Source organism: Trachypithecus francoisi, unplaced genomic scaffold, assembly GCF_009764315.1.
Source record: "Trachypithecus francoisi isolate TF-2019V2 unplaced genomic scaffold, Tfra_2.0 Lachesis_group3, whole genome shotgun sequence".
Lineage (NCBI taxonomy): Eukaryota > Metazoa > Chordata > Mammalia > Primates > Cercopithecidae > Trachypithecus > Trachypithecus francoisi.
The window spans coordinates 31,204,534-31,227,658 of NW_022681468.1; the positions used below are offsets into that span (position 1 = coordinate 31,204,534).

At 42.2% G+C, this 23,125-nt stretch overlaps 2 protein-coding genes across 5 annotated transcripts in view; both read right to left on the reverse strand.

The window, feature by feature from the left end:
* The window catches only part of IFT43 (intraflagellar transport 43), a 111,321-nt gene that overhangs the window by 82,187 nt on the left and 6,009 nt on the right, over positions 1 to 23,125 (reverse strand). The gene's annotated exons all lie outside the window — the stretch shown is intronic.
* On the reverse strand, positions 230 to 23,027 carry LOC117069517 (ubiquitin-conjugating enzyme E2 L3-like). The gene is made up of 4 exons (XM_033187816.1): positions 22,947 to 23,027; positions 20,245 to 20,281; positions 19,211 to 19,328; positions 230 to 770 (listed from the first exon to the last, which is right to left on the reverse strand). Exons 1-4 carry the CDS (start codon positions 23,025 to 23,027, stop codon positions 230 to 232), a joined length of 777 nt encoding a protein of 258 aa, XP_033043707.1.

Here is a 23,125-nt window from a genome sequence, read left to right on the forward strand (position 1 = left end):
ACTCTACAATGAATGTAGAGTGGAAGCTGATGCAACTTGATCATAATGTGGCAGTTTGAATTAAGTACAAACAATCTGAAATGTAAGCAGACAACTGGCTTGGAGCAATATGATTTTTTTTGAACATCTTACATTTTTAATCCTTTCTTTATAAGTTTCCTAGACTACTTTGGATTAAGAAAACTATGGAAAACTAGTGCTACAAGCGAATGCCAGGCGGTAGCACGTGTCAATTTTCCACAGAGTGCTGAATGCACTGCTTGGGGTCTCTGCTCATATTTGCTGGAATCAACTGCAGCAGATTTTCCTCATATTTCTTTGTAAACTCTTCAGCATTCTTAAAGAACTTTTTACAGTCCTTAGAGTACTCTTCAGCTAGGTCAACCCGAAATGGGTGCTCGGGCTGGGGGCTGTTTACGAGTGCTATGACAGCCTGGATTACTTGGTCAGTTTTGGTTGCTGGCTTCCAGTTGCCAGCACTAATTACTGGCAAACAGACTTGCTCCTTTTTGTCATTGTTTGGGTGACAGATCTTTGTTTTAACTGTGGTCTTCAGTGGTTTAAATAGGTACTCTGCTGGATATCTGATTTCCATTCTGATGGCCACTTTATCATATGGAGGGTTGTCACGAAAAATTAGCCCTTGCCAAGTCAAGAAATTCGCTTCCTCAAACCTGGATGTTACGAAGTTTCTCGTTCCACATTTGTGGATTTCTTCAAGCTCCTTCATTAGCCTTCTGCTGGTTGCAGTCTTGGATTTGGTGCTGCTCCTTTCCCCAGCAATGTGATTTTAAAGGTCTAGTTGGTTTCTTTTGCATAGACAGTCCAGTCCCTGAACACTTGGTTGCTCTCCCTAAGAGGTATCATGACACCTAGACACCTAGTTATCCTCATTTCAAAAAAAGCCCAAGGCTGTCTCCCCAGGGCAATCTGAAACACAGGACACACACCTAGGCCAGCCACTGCTGTTGCTCCTTTTATGACCAGCTGCTAGGACTGCTGGCCTTCCCTTCCCGGAGGTGACAGATCAGATGCTGGGGAACCTACAGGGGTGTGAATGTCCTTGCCAGCTCAACTGTCAGAGCTCCAGTGCCTGCCTGGACTGATGAGAAGTTAAAGCACTTTATTCACAGATATTTCCATTTGGACCATGGGTCCTTCCCGCAGAGCAGAGGAAGACACAGATGCATGATTTATTTTGTTCTTCAAATGTTGTGAGTCTGAGTTCTCTACCTAATGGTCTACTCATTAACAGGAAAAAGAATTTACTCCTGCTCCATCATTGAAGCTAAAAACGTAATCTTCAGGCAGGCTAAGACAGTCGTGGCATTTTTTTCCTAGAGTCCATCAACTCAAGAGTGCTCCTTGACTAAGCACTTGGAAGACATCTGTTGGCATTTTGGAAGAATCTATTTTCTATCCCTGTGTTAAGGAGGAGAGGACGAAACTACATGGAAGAGAGGGATTAAAGCTAAATAAATTTAAAAGCCAGAAAGAAGAGAAGGCCTGATCCTAGAATTCAAAAGTCCTGGTTTATTCTTTAAATTACTCTCCTGAAATTCAGAGGCACAGCCCCAAGACAACAGCTGGAAAAATGATTTCCAATTTTGGCTGACTTACTGCCAGGTAACATTCCCTAAACTTGTTTTAAAAAAAGAAAGAGTCTTAAAATATGTAACACCAAGAGGGACAGAAATAGGATCGAGTGACGGTAGTCCTTAGGCAGTGTATCTCTCGTGTTCTCTCTTAAAAGCTGGAGTCACGTCTCCGAGTGTGGGAAATAAGCACAGCCTGCTGGGGCTGCCGCCTGATGGACGGAGGGGGCAGGACCCTGCATAGCTCCTGAAAAGCAGCAAAAATGTGTTCTCTCCAAAAATAAACAGGGGGCAGGAATGACTGCGAGTAAAGAGTTAGAAGCACGTGACTGGCAGTTGCAGTCCTGAAATACCAGCTTTCTACAAAAAGGAGCCTGTGAGAGGCAGAGAGCGGGAATTTCAGGAAATGGCCTCTTTATATGGTCTCATCCGAATGGGCTAGGATTCAATAACTGGAATTACCATGTCAGAGGGAGTCTTTAGGGCCAGACTTGTTTCTGATCTTTATATGGTTCCCCCAGATTCTTAAGATGCCAAAACAGAAAAGATGCTGCAGTGCCAAAAAAGGAGCCTTCTGAGTTTAGAAACTTCTCACACACTCTCAGAAGTCCTGGAGAAACTCCACCCTAACCCCAAAATATGAATCAGGCCAAGAGTTCTAAGTCCAAACTGCAACCTGTTTCAAAAAGCCAGTCTAAATACACGCATACATTCCAACAGAAAGATATTTAGTTAAGCAAGATCAATCGCAAACTTCGCACATATCCATCTTCCAGCTTCTAGAAGCAATGCAGCTCCCACATTCAATCTTAGATTACTGACTAAAAGCAAACTTCCCTTTCTTTCTCCAGCAATCTTAGAGAAGATCCAAGAAAGTTGTTCTTTATATGCTTGGTGAGTGAAAAGACTGACAGTAATATGGTATGTGCATACGCTGAAGGGCTGGCATCTACTCCTGCAATCTGTCCTCCATGCACAGTTCCAACTCTGCCAGTTTTTTCCTCCTGCCTCAACCCTGGGTCTGACAACTAATCCCTCAGAGAAATGAGTTTCTCCATAGTAGATTTAAGGTCATGGAAGGTAATGGATCACCCAAGCTTAGAACTGAACTCCTGTGAATAAACGTAGTTCTCTCAGGCTGAAATGGACATATAAAAATGCAGTCTATTTTATGTATAAGAAAGAAAGCTGATGATCAATGAATGCTAAGGCCATTAGGTATAAGACTGACTGGTGGGCAACTGGGCATTCTCACAGTGCCAAAGAATCAACCCGTATATTACATGCTACTTGCAGGGGAGAAAAACGTTCCTTAACAATGGAGATATCTATCGTTATCCTAACTCAGTGATCAAACCTAGCAGCATTAACAGTGGGATGTAATGTGCTGCCACGTGAAACACATGACACCACCCAGGAAAACTTCCTGCCTAAACCATTCAACTGGAATCTAATCAAGCCTTCCAGTCTGATTTCCAGCCTAACGGAAATCAGGTGAGAAAGTAATAAGCAAAATGACACTTGGAAGAAAGAATCAAACAAACCCAGAATGTGGGAAACTCTGGTAGAAGAACTGGCCTTAATCTCTTCAAAAGTGTCAATGCCATTAGGAGTGGGCCAGGTGCAGTGGCTCATGCCTGTAATCCCAACACTTTGGGAGGCTGAGGCAGAAGGATCACTTGAGGCCAGAAGTTCAAGACCAGCCTGGGCAACAAAGTGAGACCCCCATCTCTACTACTGCTGCTGCTACTGCTACTGCTGCTGCTGCTGCTACTACTACTACTACTACTACTACTACTACTGCCACCACTACTACTACTAATAATAATTAGCTGGGTGTGATGGTGTGCAGCTGTAATACTAGCTACTCAGGAGGCTAAGGTGAGAAGATCGCTTGAGCCCAAGAGGTTGAGGCTACACTGAGCTATAATCACACCACTGCACTCCAGCCTGGGCAACATTTAAAAAAAAAAAAAAGTAGAAGTGAGGGAGTTAGGGGACTATTCTAAATTAAAAGAGACTTAAATAAACTAATTGTGTGATTCTTGATTGGATTCTGGTGTGAACAAAAGAGCTATAAAAATACTTTGAAGACAACAGTGAGAAATAAATTTGGAGTGAGTAATAGATGGTGTTAGGAAATTATTCATACTGTTAGGTGTAGACTTGTGGCTTTCTAGGAAAATATCTTTTTTTTAGATACATGCTGAAGTGTCTAAGTAACATGCTATGATGCCTATAATTTGCTTTGAAATAATTCAGCAAAAAATTATGTATAAAACATACATTATATTTTTAAATATTTTATAAATTATAATTTAAGTAAATACGGCAAAATGGTAGTAACAGTTGAATCTAGTTGATGAATATATGTTGTTCATTATACTAATCTTTTCTACTTTTCTGGGTGTTTCTAATTTTAATGAAAAGTTAAAACAATAAAGAAACTAGATGCATAAAGTTGAGGTTTAACAAAAGAGAAAAAAGGCAGGGTTGGTATGGAGGAGGGTACCAGCATGGAGGTTGTTCCTCAATGCATGTGCTCAGTGAAAAACAATGGGACATTCTCCACCTAATGGTTGGTAATTCCTAACATGCTGGGGACCAGAAAACTACTCTACACCCAAAACACAGGGTCTCAAGATCCCTGCCATGACTACACATGATGGAGGAAGGTGCTTTTAGATAAAAGTGCCTCCCTGCCCACCCCAGCCTCCTGTGGGATATATTTTAATTGTGTATACCTGAAATCAGAGAAGAAAACAATGTGGTAGAAGAACACTAGAGGCCGGGCAGGGTGGCTCATGCCTGCAATCCCAGCACTTTGGGAGGCTGAGGTCAGGAGTTCAAGACCAGCCTGGCCAACATGGTAAAACCCTGTCTCTACTAAAAATACAAAAATTGGCCAGGCATGGTGGTGTGCACCTGTAGTCCCAGCTACCCTGGAGGCGGAGGCATGAGAATCGCTGGAACCCGGGAGGTGGAGGTTGCAGTGAGCTAAGACTGCACCACTGCACTCTAGCCTGGGTGACACAGCAAGACTCTGTCTCAAAAAAATAAAAACAAAAACAAAAAAACAATAGATGAGACACCAAGTAATCTGGCTTCCGGCTTCTAGTCCTTGCTCTCCCACAGACTAGGTCCACAATCCTGGGTTTTTCTTCATGGTAGAATGATTCCTCCCACTTCCAAACCTCTGTAATTCTATGAATGTATGAATTGTGGCAAACTGAATTCAGGTACCTAGGAAGAAGGTACCTAGGAGGAAGGTGCCTAAGCAAAACAGATGTAAATGGCAACACCAAACACTTATTCATTTAAGCTGATATGAAGGGGACACAGACAAAAACAGAGAGAACACAGGCTACAGAGAGAAATGAGAATGTGTCAGCATAAGGTCTTGACTGATGGTGAATAAGCCAAGCTAGGTAATTAGAAATAATATATTAACAAATTTAAAGCTAATGATAAAATAATAATATCCAATGTCTATTGAGGGTTTACCATACATGAAAGCTTTAGGAGGATTATTTGCCGAATCTTATGATATGATGAAGTAGGTACTACTACATACTAAGTGTACTGATGAGGAAACTGAGGCTTAGAGATTAACTCAGCTAAAAATCACACTATTTGTAAATAACAGGGCGAGGATTCAAACGCAGGTGTGTCTGATACCTGAGCTTTGCAATGAAGCAGATGATACATGATTGCCTAGTGGCTAGTTGCATGCCACCTAGAACGGGCTTGAAAGGACAGAACCACCACAGAAAACAACCAATCTGGGCTGAAACAAAGTACCCAACAACAAGAGAGACTAGATCCATGCCATCCAGACTGATAATACAAATATAAGACCTGGCAAGACCAAACTGAAAGGACCACATTTCTTTCATTTATTTTCCGGGCTCAAGGTAAGATGTACCTGTCAATGATACAAATATGTTCAATAAGATAGGAGGTCCAGAAAATAGCATGGTCTAATCCTTACCCCTTTAATGAGGCAAGTCGAGGATTAGATTGAGGGAAGCGTTAAAGGCAAAGTCAGAATTAAAAAGTGATGCCAAAATCATATTAATAACAGCTTTAACACTGGGCCAAGCTGTGTTAGGCTGCAATCAGTATAAATCTTCGCACTTGGAAGACAGCTGTGTCTTTACTGCATGCTACAAGATATTTTCCTCATACCAACAGTGGAGTAGCTTTGAAGAAGGAGGGCCTGAATCAAGGACATGTGATTTTGCCACAAGGAAGCAAAGGGGAAAAGCTATTTAAAGGTTGGGAGAGGGAGGCAGGGGAGGAAAGAAAGAGGGAGCAGGAAGGAGGGACAGTCCTAGGTTCAAATTCTAGAAATGTCTCTTTCTGGCTGGGCAGCCTTGGGCCCATCATATCTCCACTGAGCCTCCTTTTCCTCATGTGTAAAATGAGAATGATCATGAGTCCCTTGCAGGTCTACTGTAGACACTGGAGAAAATCCCTGGCATAGAGTAGACTCCTAATAAATAGCGATAATAGAGGCTGTTATATTATTTTCAGAAATAATAATAATAGTAATAAAACGCAGACTTCAGAAGAGAAATCCTTAATGCTTAGGGTTGAGACAACGGGAGTTTTTGGTGGCCAGATGTTATAGAGCCTTTTACTTGGGGGAGGCCTTGCACATATTTCATTCTAGGGATCCAATTATCTATTCGAGCTTCCCTGAAGAGAGAGATATCCTTTAAAGCTGCTCGAATCAAGAAGAGGAAACCACAGTTCTGTAGCTCACTGAGACGTAAATGTGATGCTCAGGACAGCCACAGTGTTGGCAAATGCTCTACTGGTGTCGCACTTCCCAAATATTCACACATAACCTATAAGAAAAAGAGCCATATCCTACAGCTCAATACAGAGTCATCAAACTGCCCAATTTAAGTGACTCATGGGATAGGGCTGCCAGTAGTTTGTTGAAGAGGCTGATCCAAAGAGAACAGATTTCAGCCCTGAAAGTCATTCTTCAAATTCACCCTGGACTTTCCCACCCTGGATGGCATCTTCTTAATCTCAATTACATCCTTTTGGGTCATCCTAAATCAGCTCTCCCTCCTTCCTCTTCTTGGGTCTATATACCTTTCAGACACTTATAAAGACATGCCCCATTTCCCCATACTTTTTGCCATTCAGCCAACATAAACATTCTTTTCAACATTCATCAGAAATCAAAACCTATACATTTCTGTCATTCTCTTAACTCCTTTCCGTTTATTAAAATCAACCCAGCATGTGTGTAGCCAGAAATGTGCACAATATTGAAGGTGTAAATTGCCAACACTCTAAGAAGCAACCCCTCCTGGCACATGACTTAGTGACTTTGTATAAGCACAGTCTGACTTGCTACCTCAACCAAATCCAGGATGGAATGACTTGGAGCAAGTTGAGAGCAGTAGAAGCATGCTGTAACCTTGATGCTTTAGGAAACCTGATCTCTCACAAGGCTCCTCACGGGTGATAATGGAAAAGAAGTGAGGGCAGCTTGAGAGAAGCATTAACCCATGGGCTGGCGGCCCACATCATGTGAGACCTAGAGAGAAATGCCCGGCTTCATTCCCCGCTCTGTGTCACACAGTGGTGAGACCAGGGACACTGCAGGTTTCACACTGCAGTTTTTAATTTTGCTTTAGTTGTAGGAGCCCAAGGAGAAGACACTATAAACACAGAGCAAGGTCATGGCTAGCAAATTAGTACACATTTCACTATACCTACTATATACCATCTGAAAAGTAATCCTAGGACAGGTGCAATGGCTCACACCTGTAATCCCAAAATTTTGGAAGGTCAAAGCAGGAGAAATGCTTGAGCTCAGGAGTTCAAGACCAGCCTGGGCAACAAAGTGAGACCTGATCTCTACAAAAAATAGAAAAATTAGCCTGGCATGCTAGCGCATGTCTTTAGCCCCAGCTACTCAGGACACTGATCTAGGAGGATTGCTTGAGCCTAGGAGATAGAGGCTGCAGTGAGCCGTGATCCCACCACTGCACTCCAGCCTAGGCAACAGAGCGAGACTCTGTCTCAAAAAAAAAAAAAGTGTCCCCAGTAATCCTTAAAAATATTTTTTAAATTTCTAGAACTGTTTCCCAAACTTCTGGATTTCATAAACTGTCAATATTTCAAAAAGCAAATTTCTGTTTGTGTGGATTGGCAGTACAGCTTAACAGCTTTTAATTTTGTTAAGAATTTTTTTAACCATTTCTTCTCTCCATCATTTCATTACAGAATGGACCTTTCTAATCTCCCCAAATTAGAAAGGACACAAACCAGGATAAGAAATGGTCCTTTAGATGGAATAAATTTAGTTTATGAAAAACTTACTACATTGTTCTTGGATTTCTCCTATCAGTAAAAACTTCCTTATGCATACATCAGTGTTAAAACATGCTACGGTCTCTTTTTCAGCTTATCAGTCCAAGCCCCAGGTTAATTTCTCAGGTTCTTTTCCTACCCTTTCCCAAATGAGCAAGGCTGAAGGCCAGCTTCTCTACCACCCCAGCTGAAAATGGCCTAACAGGAAAGGCCGGACCTAGGAACAGTCACTTAACCCATAAATTTTGCTACTCAGCTTCAGGCTGCACAGAAAGACCCTCCCCACTCCTGCCCTTGAAATAGCACGCTGCCAACCTCTCTAACTCTAGAGGCCTTTTTAGATTAACCTTTCCTAGTGCTCAGCACAGCATCTGCATGGACGAACACTTGTATTCTGGTGACTTATCTCTGGTCTCTGGGCCTCCCTCATACCCATGTTTCTGGTCATTACTTCCAAGTCGCACCTCTAATGCCAGAACAGTTTCTGTCTCGCTAGCTAATATATCAGAATGTCCCTGTCATTAGTACCAAGGGAAAATGGACAATCTGTCTCTGCAACAACCCCTCTCATTCTTTTCTCACTAATAATATCATCTGAAAAAAAGAAAGAAACAGTGTATGCTGAAACAGTCCAAAAGCAATTAGCACATAATGGGAAAGTAGTATGTATTCAACTAATCTTCACACAGATAATAATTGTAACTTTGGACAAAACGTATAAAACCACTATTAGAAGACACTGGAGAGGAAACAAAAGCAGGCAGACACTGGAGATTTTATCCTTGAAAGAAAAGAACTGGACTGGTAAAAATCCATGCTCAAATAGATTCTCTGAGTGTGAGTGCACTCAGTCTGTACAACAACTGGGTAGCTGGAACTCCAGCAGAAAGCTGCAATTTTATTGGCTTTAAGAACAAAACTTGGGGCTGCTAGAATGGCTAGAAATAGGGGAAAATCCTGAGAAGGAGGGAGCCCCCAAATATGTACATAAATTTCTCTAAAATTCTTAGTCAATACCTGAAGTGTACATGCATGAAGGAGACTCCAAGAAACCCAGTGAAAAGCAACTGCTGAAAGGATAATAAAAAGCTGAGTAGAGATGAAATTTCATTGCAAGGGAGGCAGTGTTTGGAGTTTGAGTTCCACAAAGTTAGACGTGCTTGGTACAAACATTGAGTCTTTCACTGAAATCCCAGAAGGGCCATCTTAGGAGTAAAGACCATGCCCCAGGACTATGGGATTTGCTCAAGGACAAAGGGCAAAACCAAAATAGACCCAACCTAACACAATCCAAAACCAAGTTCCCACAAGTTTAAGGTGATCCACAAATAGTTTAACTGCCTACTAAAACAAAAATAAACATTTTTCGGAGGAAGGTAATTCCAGAGTTACTGTAATTTTTCATCTACAATGTCTTATGTACAAACAAAAATTACTAGACATATGAAGAAGCAGGAAAATGTGACCCATACTCAGAAGAAAAAGTAGACAATAAAAACTGACCCCAGATATTAGAATTAACAGACAAGAACTTTAAAGCAGCTATATAAGGAGCTTAAAAGCAGATATATGTTCAAGGACTTATGGGAAAAGATGGCCATAATGAATGAACAGATGGGAAATCTAGGAGAGAAACAGAAGCTATATAGGAAAAAAACAGACGAGGAAAAATAAATGGAAATTTCTAATTTAAAAGTAAAATATCTAAAATGAAAAAAATCAGCTGGGCTTAACAGCCGTTGGAATAAAACAGTAAAAATCATCAGTGAACTTAAAGACAGACCAATAGAAAATACCCAGTCTGAAGAACAAAGGACAAAAGATGGGGAAAAAATTAATAAGGCTTTAGGAACAAAAAACATAGAACAAACTTATGGAACAATATCAAACAGTCTAACATTTATGCAACTAGAGTCCCAGGCACAAAGAAAGAGAAAAAAGGGCAGAACAGATATTTGAAGAAGTAATCGCCTAAGACTTTCCAAATTTGGAGTGACAAATATCAACTGTGAGATCTGCAAACCTTAGCAAATCCTAAACAGAAAAAAATCAAAGAAAATGACACACAGTCACATCATAGTCAAAGTGCTAAAAAGCAAAGATAAAGACAAAATCTTTAAAGCAGGCAGAGGGAGGAGAAAAGACTTACATACGGAACACTCGGGGGGAAAAATGGCCAGAGGACAAAGTTATGGCAATTTTTAAAGTGCTGAAAGAAAAAAAAACCTCTCAATCTGGAATTCTATATCAATATAAAATATCCTTCAAAATGAGGATGAAATGAAAACATTTTCAGATTTCAGATAAACTAGATAGAGAAGTTGTTCTTGGTGAATCTGTACTACCAGAAATGCTAAAGGAAGTTCTTCAGGCTAAAGAGAAATGACACCCCCAGATGGAAACTTGGATCTATTGGAAGAAATGAAGAACAACAAAAAAGGCAGAATTTCTCTCAGACAACTGTTTAAAGTAAAATGACAAGCTGGGCGGGGGCTGGTGGCTCACACCTGTAATCCCAGCATTTTGGGAGGCTGAGGCAGGTGGATCACTTGAGGTCAGGAGTTTGAGACCAGCCTGGCCAACATGGTGAAACCCTGTCTCTACTAAAAATGCAAAAATTAGCCGGGTGTGGTGGCGGGAACCTCTAATTCCTGCTACTTGGGAGGCTGAGGCAGGAGAATCGCTTGAACTGGGAGGCAGAGGTTGCAGTGAGCCAAGATCACACCACGGCACTCCAGCCTGGGCAACAGAGTGAGACTCTGTCTCAAAAACAAAACAAAATAAAACAAAAACCTGACAAACTGTATCGCAGAGTTCTTAATATAAACAGTTTAAAAATATATAGTATTAATACCACAAAGCACTGGAGGGACAAGTGGACTTACATGGCTGCAAGGGTCTCACATTTTATATGAAGTGGTAAAATTTTTTTTTTTTTTTTTTTTTGAAACAGAGTCTCACTCTATAGCCCAGGCTGGAGTGCAGTGGCACGATCTTGGCTCACTGCAACTTCTGCTTCCTGGGTCCCAGTTCAAGCAATTCTCCTGCCTCAGCCTCCCGTGTAGCTGGAATTACAGGCGTGTCTCACCATGTCCAGCTAATTTTTGTATTTTTAGTAGAGACGGAGTTTCACTATGTTGGCCAGGCTGGTCCTGAACTCCTGACCTCATGATCCTCCTGCCTCGGCCTCCCAAAGTGCTGGGATTACAGGAGTGAGCCACCACACCCCACTGTGGTATAATATTAACTCTATGTAACCAGTGATAAGGATGCATATTTTAAATCCTAGAGCAACCACTTAAAAAAAAAAGTATAAAAAACTATACCTAAAAGCCAATGGAGGAATTAAAATGGAACATAAAGCAATGGGCTAAACACAGTGACATAACTCTCCATTATACTGGGTAAAGGCATGTGACCAGAAATGTTTCAGCCTATCACTAATGACATTTAACATTAGTCAGTACCCTTTTCCTGTAAAGTATCATTATTTAAAAGAATATTTTACTATCATTCTGCTCCTTCTTAGTAATTATTGACGTGTCACATAAGAAGAAGAAATCTAGCCTAGCTAATGATTTCAGTGAAGCTTTCTGATAACAACCTTACGGTTTCTAAGCAGATTACATATTCTATATTCACAGCACACTCTCTCTATCCCCTTGCCTCTCCTAAATCCTAGCTTCCCCCATGGACTTCATTGCTCTTGCGGCTCTTTCAAGTAGAGTCTGCTCATTCTTTAAAACCCCACAAACCCAAGTCCCAAGACAATACTCTTGTTTCACTCCCCAAAGTTCCTCTAGACCATTACTCTTCCAAATTATTATGAAACACTTCTTTCAAAACTCATACCATTCAGCTATACCACCTCTCTTCTTCATTCCTGTCACTAACAATGCCCTGAGCACACACTGACCAAAAATTTGGGCATTTGGCTCCCTCTCCACAACTATTCTCATTATTCTAAGCAAAGTCAGTGTTCACATGAACAGTTCTAATGTTTAGCCTTGTGGTTCCCAGACCCTTTAAATGCCAATGGCCTTGCTACTTCTTGAAACTCCAGTCATAACTGGAACTGCTCCATCTCTGAAATATCCAGTCCCCTCTTTCCCTCCTTATCTAAAAACTTCCTTCTTGGTGTCATTTCTTTCCCTATCAACCGAGTTCATTCCCAAGGTCTATGACATCATGCCACCCCCCTTATCTTTTTACCGCACTTCCCCTTGCTATGGCTGGAATGTCCCCTCCAAAACTTGGGTTGAAATTTAATTGCCATTGTAGCAGTATTAAGATGTGGGATTTTTTTTTTTTTTTTTTTTGAGATAGAGTTTCGCCCTTGTTGCCAAAGTGTGTGATCTTGGCTCACTGCAACCTCCACCTCCCGGGTTCAAGTGATTATCCTGTCTCAGCCTCCTGAGTAACTGGGATTACAGGCCTGCACCACCACGCCCAGCTAATTTTGTATTTTTAGTAGAGATGGGGTTTCACCATGTTGGTCAGGCTGGTCTCGAACTCCTGACCTCAGGTGATCCACCTGCCTCAGCCTCCCAAAGTGCTGGGATAAAAGGCGTGAGCCACCATGTCCAGCCAAGATGTGGGATTTTTAAGAGGCAGTTAAGCCATGAGAGCTTCCGCCCTCATGAATGGATTAATGCCATTATCACTAGAGTGGGTCCCTTATAGAAGGACAAGTTCAGTCCCCTTTTGCCTTACCCTCTCATATGCCCTCTTGCCATTCCACCTTCTGCCATGGGATTACTCAGCAAAAAGGCCCTCACCAGATGCCAGCACATTGATCTGGGACTTCCTGGCTTTCAGAAGTGTGGGAAAATAAATGTCTGTTGTTCATAAATTACCCACTCGGTGGCATTCTGTTAGAGCAACATAAAACAGAATATGACATCCTCTAAAGCCTGCATCAAGCCAACTACCTGCTTCCACTGTGTCAAGATCCAGCCTGCTCAGGGGTGTTGGAGAAACTTGCACAACCATGTGAATTAAGGCTAAACAAATTCATGCTCTACCTTCCCTCAGCAGGGTCCTACCTGGTCTCCCTGCTTCCAGTCTCACCTACCTCAAATCTGTATGGCATGCCCGCAGGGGCCCCTGGGAGTTACAAAGAGTTCTAGATAGTGAGGGGAAGCTAGGTTCCAATCAGGAGGCATTTCTATGTAAGTATTTCTGGTAAATTGCCTAACAAGGTCTCTGAAGAAAGGCCATTTGAATATTGAAGACTCAAGTAACTCAGCTATGATTTCTGTTCCAGTTATAAGTATTTGCTTTTATACCTGATTTTGAATCTATCATTTTGAATTGTTTGTCTTAAGGAAGGCCTCCAAATTGCATAAGCTTTAGGACTCACAAAACCTGGATCCATTCCCGTCCAATTGTTGCCAAAGTGTTCTTTCTAAAATGCAAATCCAACCATACTGCTTCTCCACTGAAAATGTGTTTGTACTTGGAGATCATGAAGGGTCTGTGTGTCAAAAAAGAATCAGGAGTTCATGCTATAGGTTCTTCATAGAGACCCCAAAATATATGCTGATGGCCCCCACATCTGTTATCATTAGTTTCCAACTTTCTCTCTTAAGCTCTATACCAAATTTTCAACTTGGCAGACCTCTTTGAAAATCCTGAAGGCAACTCAAATTCAGCATGTCCCAAATTGAAGTAATTATCCTTTCTTGTTCACCAACTGCTAACACTCTTAAATTCTCAGTCTCAAAAATGTCATTATCCATTCAGTCTTTTCAGCTACATGTGGGCTCAACTCCAGACTCTCCTTCTCTCCCACTTCCAACAGCCAATCTGTTCCCACGTCCTATCTGCCCACCCTCAGACAGGTCTCTTGTCACTGACCTCTCCTCTTTAGACCTCTCCACCAGGTTTTTGCTATTGTTTCCCAAAGTAAGGCACATATGCCACTGGTGAGATAGCTGGCAAAGGTAAATAGATGAACCTTTTTAAAAATAGCCAGTTATGTACATTATGTACACTAAGAAAAAATATAAATACCACAAATGATCATTTCATTGAAAACTTTTTAAAAAATAAATGCATTTAAGTATAAAAGGAAAGTTGATTTAAGGAGAAAAGTTAATGATATGAGTGGTATGTATTGTAACTGTAAAAATGTAAAACGGTTAAAATGATGGGGAAATGCCAGAAGTTTGGGAATGCTGCCTTGGTTGATGCCTTCATCATCTCTCAGAAGGACTGCTCCAACCGCCTCCCAGCGCTCTCCCTGCCAACAAGCTCTCCCACTCTATCCTCCAGTGTAGCTGCCAGATTCATCTTCCTAGAAAACAAAGTCGGTCACGTCATTCTTTGCTTTAAAATCTTTGTGGGCTCCCTACAACACAGAAAACGAACTCTTATTTCTCCACTTGGAATGCCAGGCCTATGTTCCCAATACATTAAATGGCTTTACCGTGCCCTAAAAGCCCCCGGCCCCTGTGCAATGGCACGCCTTAGAACAGGCTTTGCAGGCCGCCAGAAATGGCTTTTTGCCCTCCTTGCTCATTAGCAAATTCCTACTCGTTCATGTCAACCCACTTCAAGAGCTGCCTCTTTTAGAAAGCCTTCCCTAACTTCCAGGCAGGGTGAGGTGCTCCTTCTGGGTTCCTGATCTCAGATACTACCTCAGAATTATAATTTTTGGTCAGGTATGTGGTTCCCCAACTAGAATACTAAGTTTTCTTGTTAAAATATTTTTGTATTGGAAAGTGTATATTAAATGTAGGATAAATAAGTGAATGAATAAAATTCTACTTATAAATATGTAAATAAAAAAAATATATAAATGTGCCAGGTGCGATGGCTCATGCCTGTAATCGCAACACTTTGGGAGCCCGAGGTAGGAGGATCACTGAAGGCCAGGAGTTTGAGACCAGCCTGGGCAACACAGTGAGATCGTGTCTCTACAAAAAATTTAATATATATACATATATATATATAAATGAATGGGCAAAGGAAAATGGAGCGTGGGGGTCGGAGTTCTTCGTTACCACTGGTTAAGAGGACAAACAACAAGAGATGCACGAAAAAGAGAAACAGTGGAGAAAAAACAGAGGAAGCTCAATAAAAGACAGGACAAAAATAAAGAGAAAGAGATGTCAGAACCAGGCATGGTGGCTCACACCTATAATCCCAGAGCTTTGGGAGGCCAACGTGGAAGGACTGCTTGAAGCCAGGAGTTCAAGGTCATCCTGAGCAACACAGCATGACCTTGTCTCTACAAAAAATAAAAATAAATTCGCTTGGTGTGGCGGTGCATGCCTCTAGTTCCAGCTATTCCGCAGGCTGAAGGGAGGACTGCTTGAGCCTCAGAGTGTATGTCATAGCTATTCACTGAATTCTTCCAACAAGGATTTACTGAGACGCCACTCAGTGTGTATTGTGCCAGGCACACCTGGCCCTCTCTCTGCTCCCTGAAATTGCAGGGACCCCTATTGCTAAACCCAATAGAACCTGCTCAGGCCTTCCCTTCCTGGACTCTCTCAGCAGCATCAAACACTGCTGACCCCTCAGTCCTTCATGACACTCTCACTTACCTTGGCTTCTGGACACTACAGGTGCTTGGTTTCTCCTCTCCTCTCTGGTCACCACTCCTCAATTTTTTTTTTTTTTTTGAGATGGAGTTTCGCTCTTTGCCCAGGCTGGAGTGCGGTGGCGCCATCTCGGCTCACTGCAAGCTCCGCCTCCTGGGTTCACGCCATTCTCCTGCCTCAGCCTCCCGAGTAGCTGGGACTACAGGCGCCCGCCACCACGCCCAGCTAATTTTTTGTATTTTTAGTAGAGATGGGGTTTCACCATGTTAACCAGGATGGGCTCGATCTCCTGACCTCGTGATCCACCCCTCTCGGCCTCCCAAAGTGCTGGGATGACAGGCATGAGCCACCACGCCCGGCCCCTCAATTTCTTTTGGTAAGCTATTTTTTGGCTGTGTGTTTCCTAAACATGAGTGGTTGTCAGCTTCTGTCTGTTCCTCCACTTCCATCAGAAGCCCTCTCCTCTTACTCTAAAACCCTCTCTTAGAGTGTTGGGCTTCCATTTACCACCTCAATGCTAAGGACTTCCAAATCTCCAACTCCAGCCCACAGCCTAGTATACACAAGTCCCACACATTAAAGCCTCTTGGGCATTTCCTGCAGGTTGAATACATCATCTCCCACTCCTCACACCTGAGGATTCATTTAACCAGCACTTATAAGGACCTACACAATGTCAGTCTCCAGGGAGGAGAACAGCCACTTCTGCAGCTTGCAATTAGTCAGGGAGATGAAACTAAATAAGGACACAAACATATGATTACAAACTGTGATTGAAGTGATAAGTAAAATGTGAAAAAAGAAACAAGAGCATATAATAAAGACACTTCACTTAAAGAGTAATATTTTTTGAAGGAGTGATACTCAAGTCAAAGGATAAGGAGAGCAGTCAGCCCACCAAACACTAGTGGTAGATATTCTAGGGAATGATTCTTTCTATTCTAGTCTATGAAACTCTACTATTTCAGGGAAGTATTCTAGGGAACTAGACATCATAAGAAGTAAGGAACTAAAGAGGCATGGTAAGGAGCTCAGCACGACTACAACAGCTGACAGGTGTGAAATGAGGCTGGCCACGCAGAGAAGACCCATATCACACAGGGCTAAGTTAAGAATTTGGGTTTGTTTGTTTTTTATCTTAAGTGCAATGAGTATCCATTAAAGGGTTTGACTGTGAAATGACTGATACACATTTTTACAAGACCACTCTAGCTAAATTGCAGGACAGTGGGAATATAAGAGGAGGCACTAGTCATGAGGCAACTATTGAAGCCCAGGTGGGATGACAGTGGCTCAAATCATTTATCTAATTCCCCCCAACCCCCGCCCCCAAACAAACACTTTCATTTTCTAACAGAATTCTGTTCACAGCCATAGATCCTGACAAGTCTCTGCTCTGGGCACTTTGCCTAAATAGAAGTCAGTTCTCATTACAACAAAGGTATCATTCCCATGAAAAGTTTCACATACCAAAAAAAGATTTCTGAACACAGCCAGTGGTCTATTTACTCCAAAAAGGAGTCAAACCAAATTCCAACGTTACAACAGAATCTGAAATCCTCGAGCATACCTCGGAGATTTTTCTTGACCAGCAAACACAAAAACATAGAGAAAGGTATAGTGGCTGCACTGAAGATGCAGCAATAAAAGACAAGGCTAAAAATACTGAAAGCTCACTGTTTAGCTCTCATAACATTACCAATTATTTCAGTGTCATACTAGAAATGTTGACCATGGGTCATTTGTGAAAAGGCAAAGGGGCTGGTTTTCAAACACTTGGTCCATTTATCAAGGAAGGCAAAAGGGGCTGGTTTCAAATACAAAGTCACTTATGACCACCCCTCTATCACCTGTATGGTCAACTGCTCCACCAACAAATCCACCACGCCATGCTCTCTCTCTTGTCTCCAGAACTTGGCTCATGCTCTTCCCTCTACCTGGAATATTCTTCCCCCTCTTCTCTTGGCTAATTTCTACTCATCCTTCAAGTCTCAGCTCAAACATGATTTCTTCCTGGATCACCTTTCTGGATATCCCTGAGAATAAAATGGGCTCAACGTGTGTACTCTCATATCTTCTGTAATCATCTCCACCTGACACTTCTCTGCAAGCCCCTAGGTCAAAGTTCTAGAAGACAGGGAGCATGTCTGGCTAATCACTGTATTCCAAGTTCAAAGCACAATACCTGGCACACAGGAAGCTCCCAATCAAGTTACATAAATGAATGAATATTTCCTTTTTTCCAAGGTAACTGAGATCACCAAGGTCACTCCTGCCCTCTTCATTTTCTACTCATCTGCCCCCAGAACAACAAAATGATACAAGTCGGCAATTAAGGATCATTCTTTGAAAAGACTGTCAACTTCCAGACAGAGAGTTGTATTTTGTTGATGGAAAGGTGTTAGCAAACAACTGGCCAACAGCACAAGCAGAAATGCTACTACGAGGGACAAATAAAATGGGTCTCAAGTGGCACAAAGAATTCTTACCAAAAGGATTCCTCACCCAAATGTTTCTTTGCCATAAGGGCCAGTTGTTAGTCTATGAAATATGAATATCTCTGTATCTTGGACAGAACTGATATTTAGGATAAATTGATAATACATTCTAATTCTCGTGTGATATAGATAAGGACAATAAAAGTTAGCAGGTGTTGGGCACTGCTCTAAGAGCTTTATATATTTTATTTAACCCTCCAGCAACCCAATGAGATAGATAATACTATCATCTCCATTCAACAGATGAGGAAATTGGCTTAGAGTGGTTAAGTAACACACCTGGGATATACACCTAGTAACTGGCAGAGCTGGGATTAAAGACAAAACGATCATCTTTTCTACTTCTCAGATTACATAGAAAATGACAACAAGAGAAGACTTAAGGTGCACTGGGCTAATATCTTGACACATATTTCTCACCTAACCCTCCCCATAGGTGAGGAGGAAAATCTTAAAGTGCTCTTTGACCACCAACTTGCACTCTGGGTCTCACAGAAGCCAGCAAGAAGGCATGTTTTCCTGGGGCACTTGAAGAGCCTTTGACAAAGCCAGAGCCAGTGCTGGCGGAGAACCTCAAGACGCTGATTTCCAATTGCAGGCTCTACCCTGAGATGACATTCCCTCCCACACAGCGGCCGGCCCCAGGGATGGGCCAGCGATGCACATCTGCACACCCCAAGGGAGAGTTCAAAAGCAAAGCACGCCAAGCATGACATAAATATGAAGTGTGGAAAACACATTCCTTATGAACAATTCCATATCAAATTCCCTGCATCCCTCTTCGGCAACGTTATCAGAAGCATCATTCAGTCCAGCCGATTGGAGAGCGGCTACGAAAAATGCTGGAAAATGTGACCAATCAGGAGAGTTATTTTTGTGAGAAAGAAGAAAAATGTCACCAAAAAGGGTCAGCAGATAACCCTATTGGGCTGAAAATAACTGCCTGGCTGGCAGACCAGTAAGGGGACAGGCGGAGGGCGAGAGACGTAATGCAAAGTGCCAAGGGAGCTCCAGCCGAGTAAGGCTGCTGGGGGATGAGGAAATTGGCCTAATTTGGGAACATGAGCCCAGCAGCATTTCTCAGATTCCTAAGAGGGAATCTGGCTAACTTTCAGTTCTGCGTCCTCGGAGGAACACCAAGGGGATGGGGGGAGAGAAAGGGAACAGCTGTGATTCCAACACTTCTCTAGACCACTGAACGAATAAGGGTGATCAAGTGAGAACTTACTCCCATTCCAAAAGAGACCCCAAGGGAATGACCCTGAGTCTCTCCGCCCTCTCCAAAACCCTCTTCTGTACTTGCAGGTCTTTCTTCTTCCCATCTAGCCGGTAGGAGAGATTAGGCACTTGAGTCAGAAAGACTCAACTAGAGTCACAGATCAGCTGAATGCTTCTGACAAGTTACCCAGACTCTCAAAGTCTCCATGTCCTCACATGTACAATATGATGATAAGAGTACCTACTTCAAGAGCTACCATAAGGCTCAACTAGGACACTGCATGTAATGAACAGATAGCTAACAACTGTTCCAGTGTAAGCTACGATGATGATTATTAAAAGGACAATCTGCAAAATAAAAGCTAAGCCAAAAAGAGATCTAGATCCCAGCAAGAAATGCTCATCCAAAAGATGAGCTAGCCCTGGAGAGGTTTTGCCAAAGATTACTTTTGCCCAAACTCGGTAGAATGTAACTTTTTGGCAGAAAGCGTCTGGGTCTGTCCTTGAAAGAGTTCTGTGAGGGCACAATCGTTTGAATCAATAGAAGGTCAAGGCTCAGGCAGAGAAATCTGGTTTAACTCTCAGACCTGTCCTCCCCAGAGAAAGTTATACATCACAGACATGTAGACACTCATCATAGAACTATCTTCCAGCAAAATCCTCAATACCTACAATTCCAACCGGAACTGCTAGCTGAACCATGCTTCTAGTGATCCAAGCCTGATTTGCAACAGGTGCACCCCACCTCCGCCCAAAAAATGTACAGTCATAAGCTTTCTCAGTACTTACCATTTCTTCTTGGGTTTCTGTGTGCCAGATACCGTGCTAAGTACTTTACATGTATTACCTAATTTGATCTTCACAACAACCCTAAAAAAGTAGACACAACTCCAATCTACTCCAAATTAGTAAAATTACACAAAGAGTTCATCTTTCAGGTAAATTTTAAAATTAGACAGTTAAGTGATTTGAAATGTATCAAATGACCAAGCAAATAAAAAGACTTTTCCTCTTCTCTCAGAGCAGGAAGAAGAGTTGAATTACCTGGACCGAACCACAGGCATCCTACTGGCACCGAGTCCTAAGTGGTTATGGAGACAACCAGAAGGAAAAGATCAAGAAGAGAGTTCACACAGGCCACTCAATCAGATATCCTGGAACTTAGGGCATATAATTTTTTTCACTCAACTCCAAATTAAAAACTGGAGAAGAATGTAGATTTTTTTAAGCTAAAATAATTCTTTCTTTTCATACCCAGGGCTACAAAAAAAGAGACCTTTCTATAATTTCTATTTGTTTTAAATTGACATGTCATTTCTGAACTGCCTACTCAAGAGCCATTCTCCTCACCTCCCTCACCAAGAAACCCCGATGCTATGTATGGTAATGTGCCCACAAAAAACTCCTCTGAAACTGAGAGTGTGGCTGTAAGATCCAGTTCTGACCAATGAAATGCAACTAGAGGTCTCCTTAGTGAGGTTTCTGGCTACTGTTTTCCTGATAAGAAGGGGTACATCCTTCTTACTGGCATGCACCTTGAACTCTTCAATGATTCCCTCTCTTCCCACCTAGAATGCATATCTGATTCCAGGAGAATGACCAGCCATCTTGCAACTATGAGAACAAAAGTCACAAGCTCCAGATAGCACAGCAGGAAGCTAGAAGGAGCTAGAGTAATGCAGGACATGCTCCAGTGACTGCACCCACTCTGCTCTGCCCGCCACTGGACTCTTTGCTACGGGAAAGAAAAATTGCTCCTGTTTGATTCAAGTACTGGAGTTGTTTCTGTTGTAGGCAGCCAAATTCAATACTGGTTGATAGAGGAGGCCACTTGAAAAATCAATCTATCCTAAAAGACAGGAGTTTTAACTTCAAATGGAAATGGGAGCCAGGTAGATCTAATGTGAGTAAATCTGACTAGATGTATCAACGTACTAAGCAGTGAACTGGAGAGGGATGGATGCATGTCAGCTATCAGCAGCTGCAGCTCCAGCCAATTGCCGCCATGTGGGAATGTCAACCCGGCATTCTCACTGTGCCAAGGCTTTTGATTTTAAAGAGAAGCCCCAAATCTGAATTTCCATATTACGTTTCCTAATTGATAAATGCAGACCAAATTTTAAAATTCTTAACCCTGTATGGATCAAATAAAACATGACTACAGACCAAATTCAGCCTGAAGGCCACCAGCTTTCAACCTCAGTAGAGAAGGTTAAGGTGGAATAAAAAGAATACCCAAGTTCTAGAGAAATAATAAAGGCTGGCAACATACTAAGCATTTGTGTGTCAGACTGAGTTAAGGGTTTTATCACTTTTTCTTTCCAGCCATCCTATGAAGTATGGAATATTATTATCCCTGTTTCACCAACAGGCAAATGAGGCTTACCAAGATTAACTCAGTATAATAGAAGCTAATGTATAACAGGGCCAGGATTTCGGCCCAGGCCGGTATGACTCCTAGGCCTGTGCTTTTATGTAAGAAATGCCTTCTGCAACTAGAAAGCAAAAGAACTTTTCTCCAGGCTCGGTGTGGTGGCTCACACCTGTAATCCCAGCACGTTGGGAGGCCAAGGCGAGAGGATCGATTGAGGCCAGGAGTTTGAGACCAGCCTGGGCAACATAACAAGACTTTGTCTCTACAAAAAAAATCAGCCAGGCATGGTGGTGCATGCCTGTGGTCCCAGCTACTTAGGAGACTGTGACTGGAGGATCGCTTGAGCCCGGGAGTCCCAGGGTGCAGTGAGCCATGATCATGCCACTGCATTCCAGCCTGGGAGACAGAGCAAGACCGTGCCTCAAAAAAAAAAAAAAAAAAAAAAAACCCTCTGCTCTGGATAACTACTAGCCAAACTATGGATAATTGAGTAGTAGCCTGTGAGCAGACTTCCAATCAGTTCTAAGAGACTCTGGCTGACATGCTCTTTCTTCACTACCCTTTAATAAAAGCAGCAAAGTGCTGTCCCAATATACTTTTATTCACTAATTTATTGAATGAATGCTTGCACAGTTTTTTCAGTTTATTAAAAAGCTTCTCAATGCGTATCTCACTTGCCCCCATATCAACCTGGTGGTATTACTATCACTATCTGACAGATAATGAAATGGAGAATTAGAGAGATTAGAGGACTTACTCACAATCCAGGCAATTAGCACCCAGTCCTCTGGTGTGAAGCCCTGTGTTCTTTCTGTTTCCTTCACCAGAGCTCCCAACTCCACTACCTCACTTTAAAATAACCATGTGTTTGAACTAATTTCCCCTTAAGTCTAAAATAACTCCAGCATGTCTGACAGCTCCCAGGTACCATATTTACGTTTGCGTGGATATCTTCATCCTAGAATATAGTCAGCAAGAGGACAAAAATAAATATATCAAGTAATAGAATTGGAATGTAAATGGGCATACACACAAGTCTTGGGATCTAACTTTAGAAAGAAACAGCCAAGAAGTCCCACACAGCACAGTGAGCATCTGGCTCCGTGGGAGGCTGCCCACACTGTTTAAACCTCAATTAGCCCAAGGAGAAAGAGATGCTGGAATCCTAACTGGCAACTTGCTTTCAGAGGCAACAGTTGGGTGAAGAGCAGAATGACTTTTCATCATGTTCTCCCAGAAAAATGCTAATGCACAGAGTTTAAAAAAAAGGTAAACCTCAAAATAAGTAGGTATTACTAAATGGCTGAAACCCTGAAAGGGTTCATCACACTCTGTGACTACAGAGTTATATTCTCACACCAGTGATTCTCACCTGGGAGCCAAGGGGAAGTGGATGGTAGGCAAGCAGGGTCCACTGACCCCAGTCCAGGAGCTGATTTGGTATGGGGGTCATATAAGGCTTCAAGGCCTAATCAGGTCATCACAGGTTCATTCACCTAACTGCCATAGGTGGCTATAACCTCCTTCACAATTAAGTAGACTTTAAAATAT

Excerpts from the sequence above, each read along its gene's own strand:
- LOC117069517 (XM_033187816.1), bottom strand. The coding sequence starts at position 23,027 with ATGACCCCCATACCAAATCAGCTCCTGGACTGGGGTCAGTGGACCCTG. Across the intron at positions 20,282-22,946 it reads CACTTCCCCTTGGCTCCCAG|GACTCGGTGCCAGTAGGATG; the intron begins GTGAGAATCACT and ends ATAACCACTTAG. Across the intron at positions 19,329-20,244 it reads ATGCCTGTGGTTCGGTCCAG|TGCCTAATCTCTCCTACCGG; the intron begins GTAATTCAACTC and ends TTCTGACTCAAG.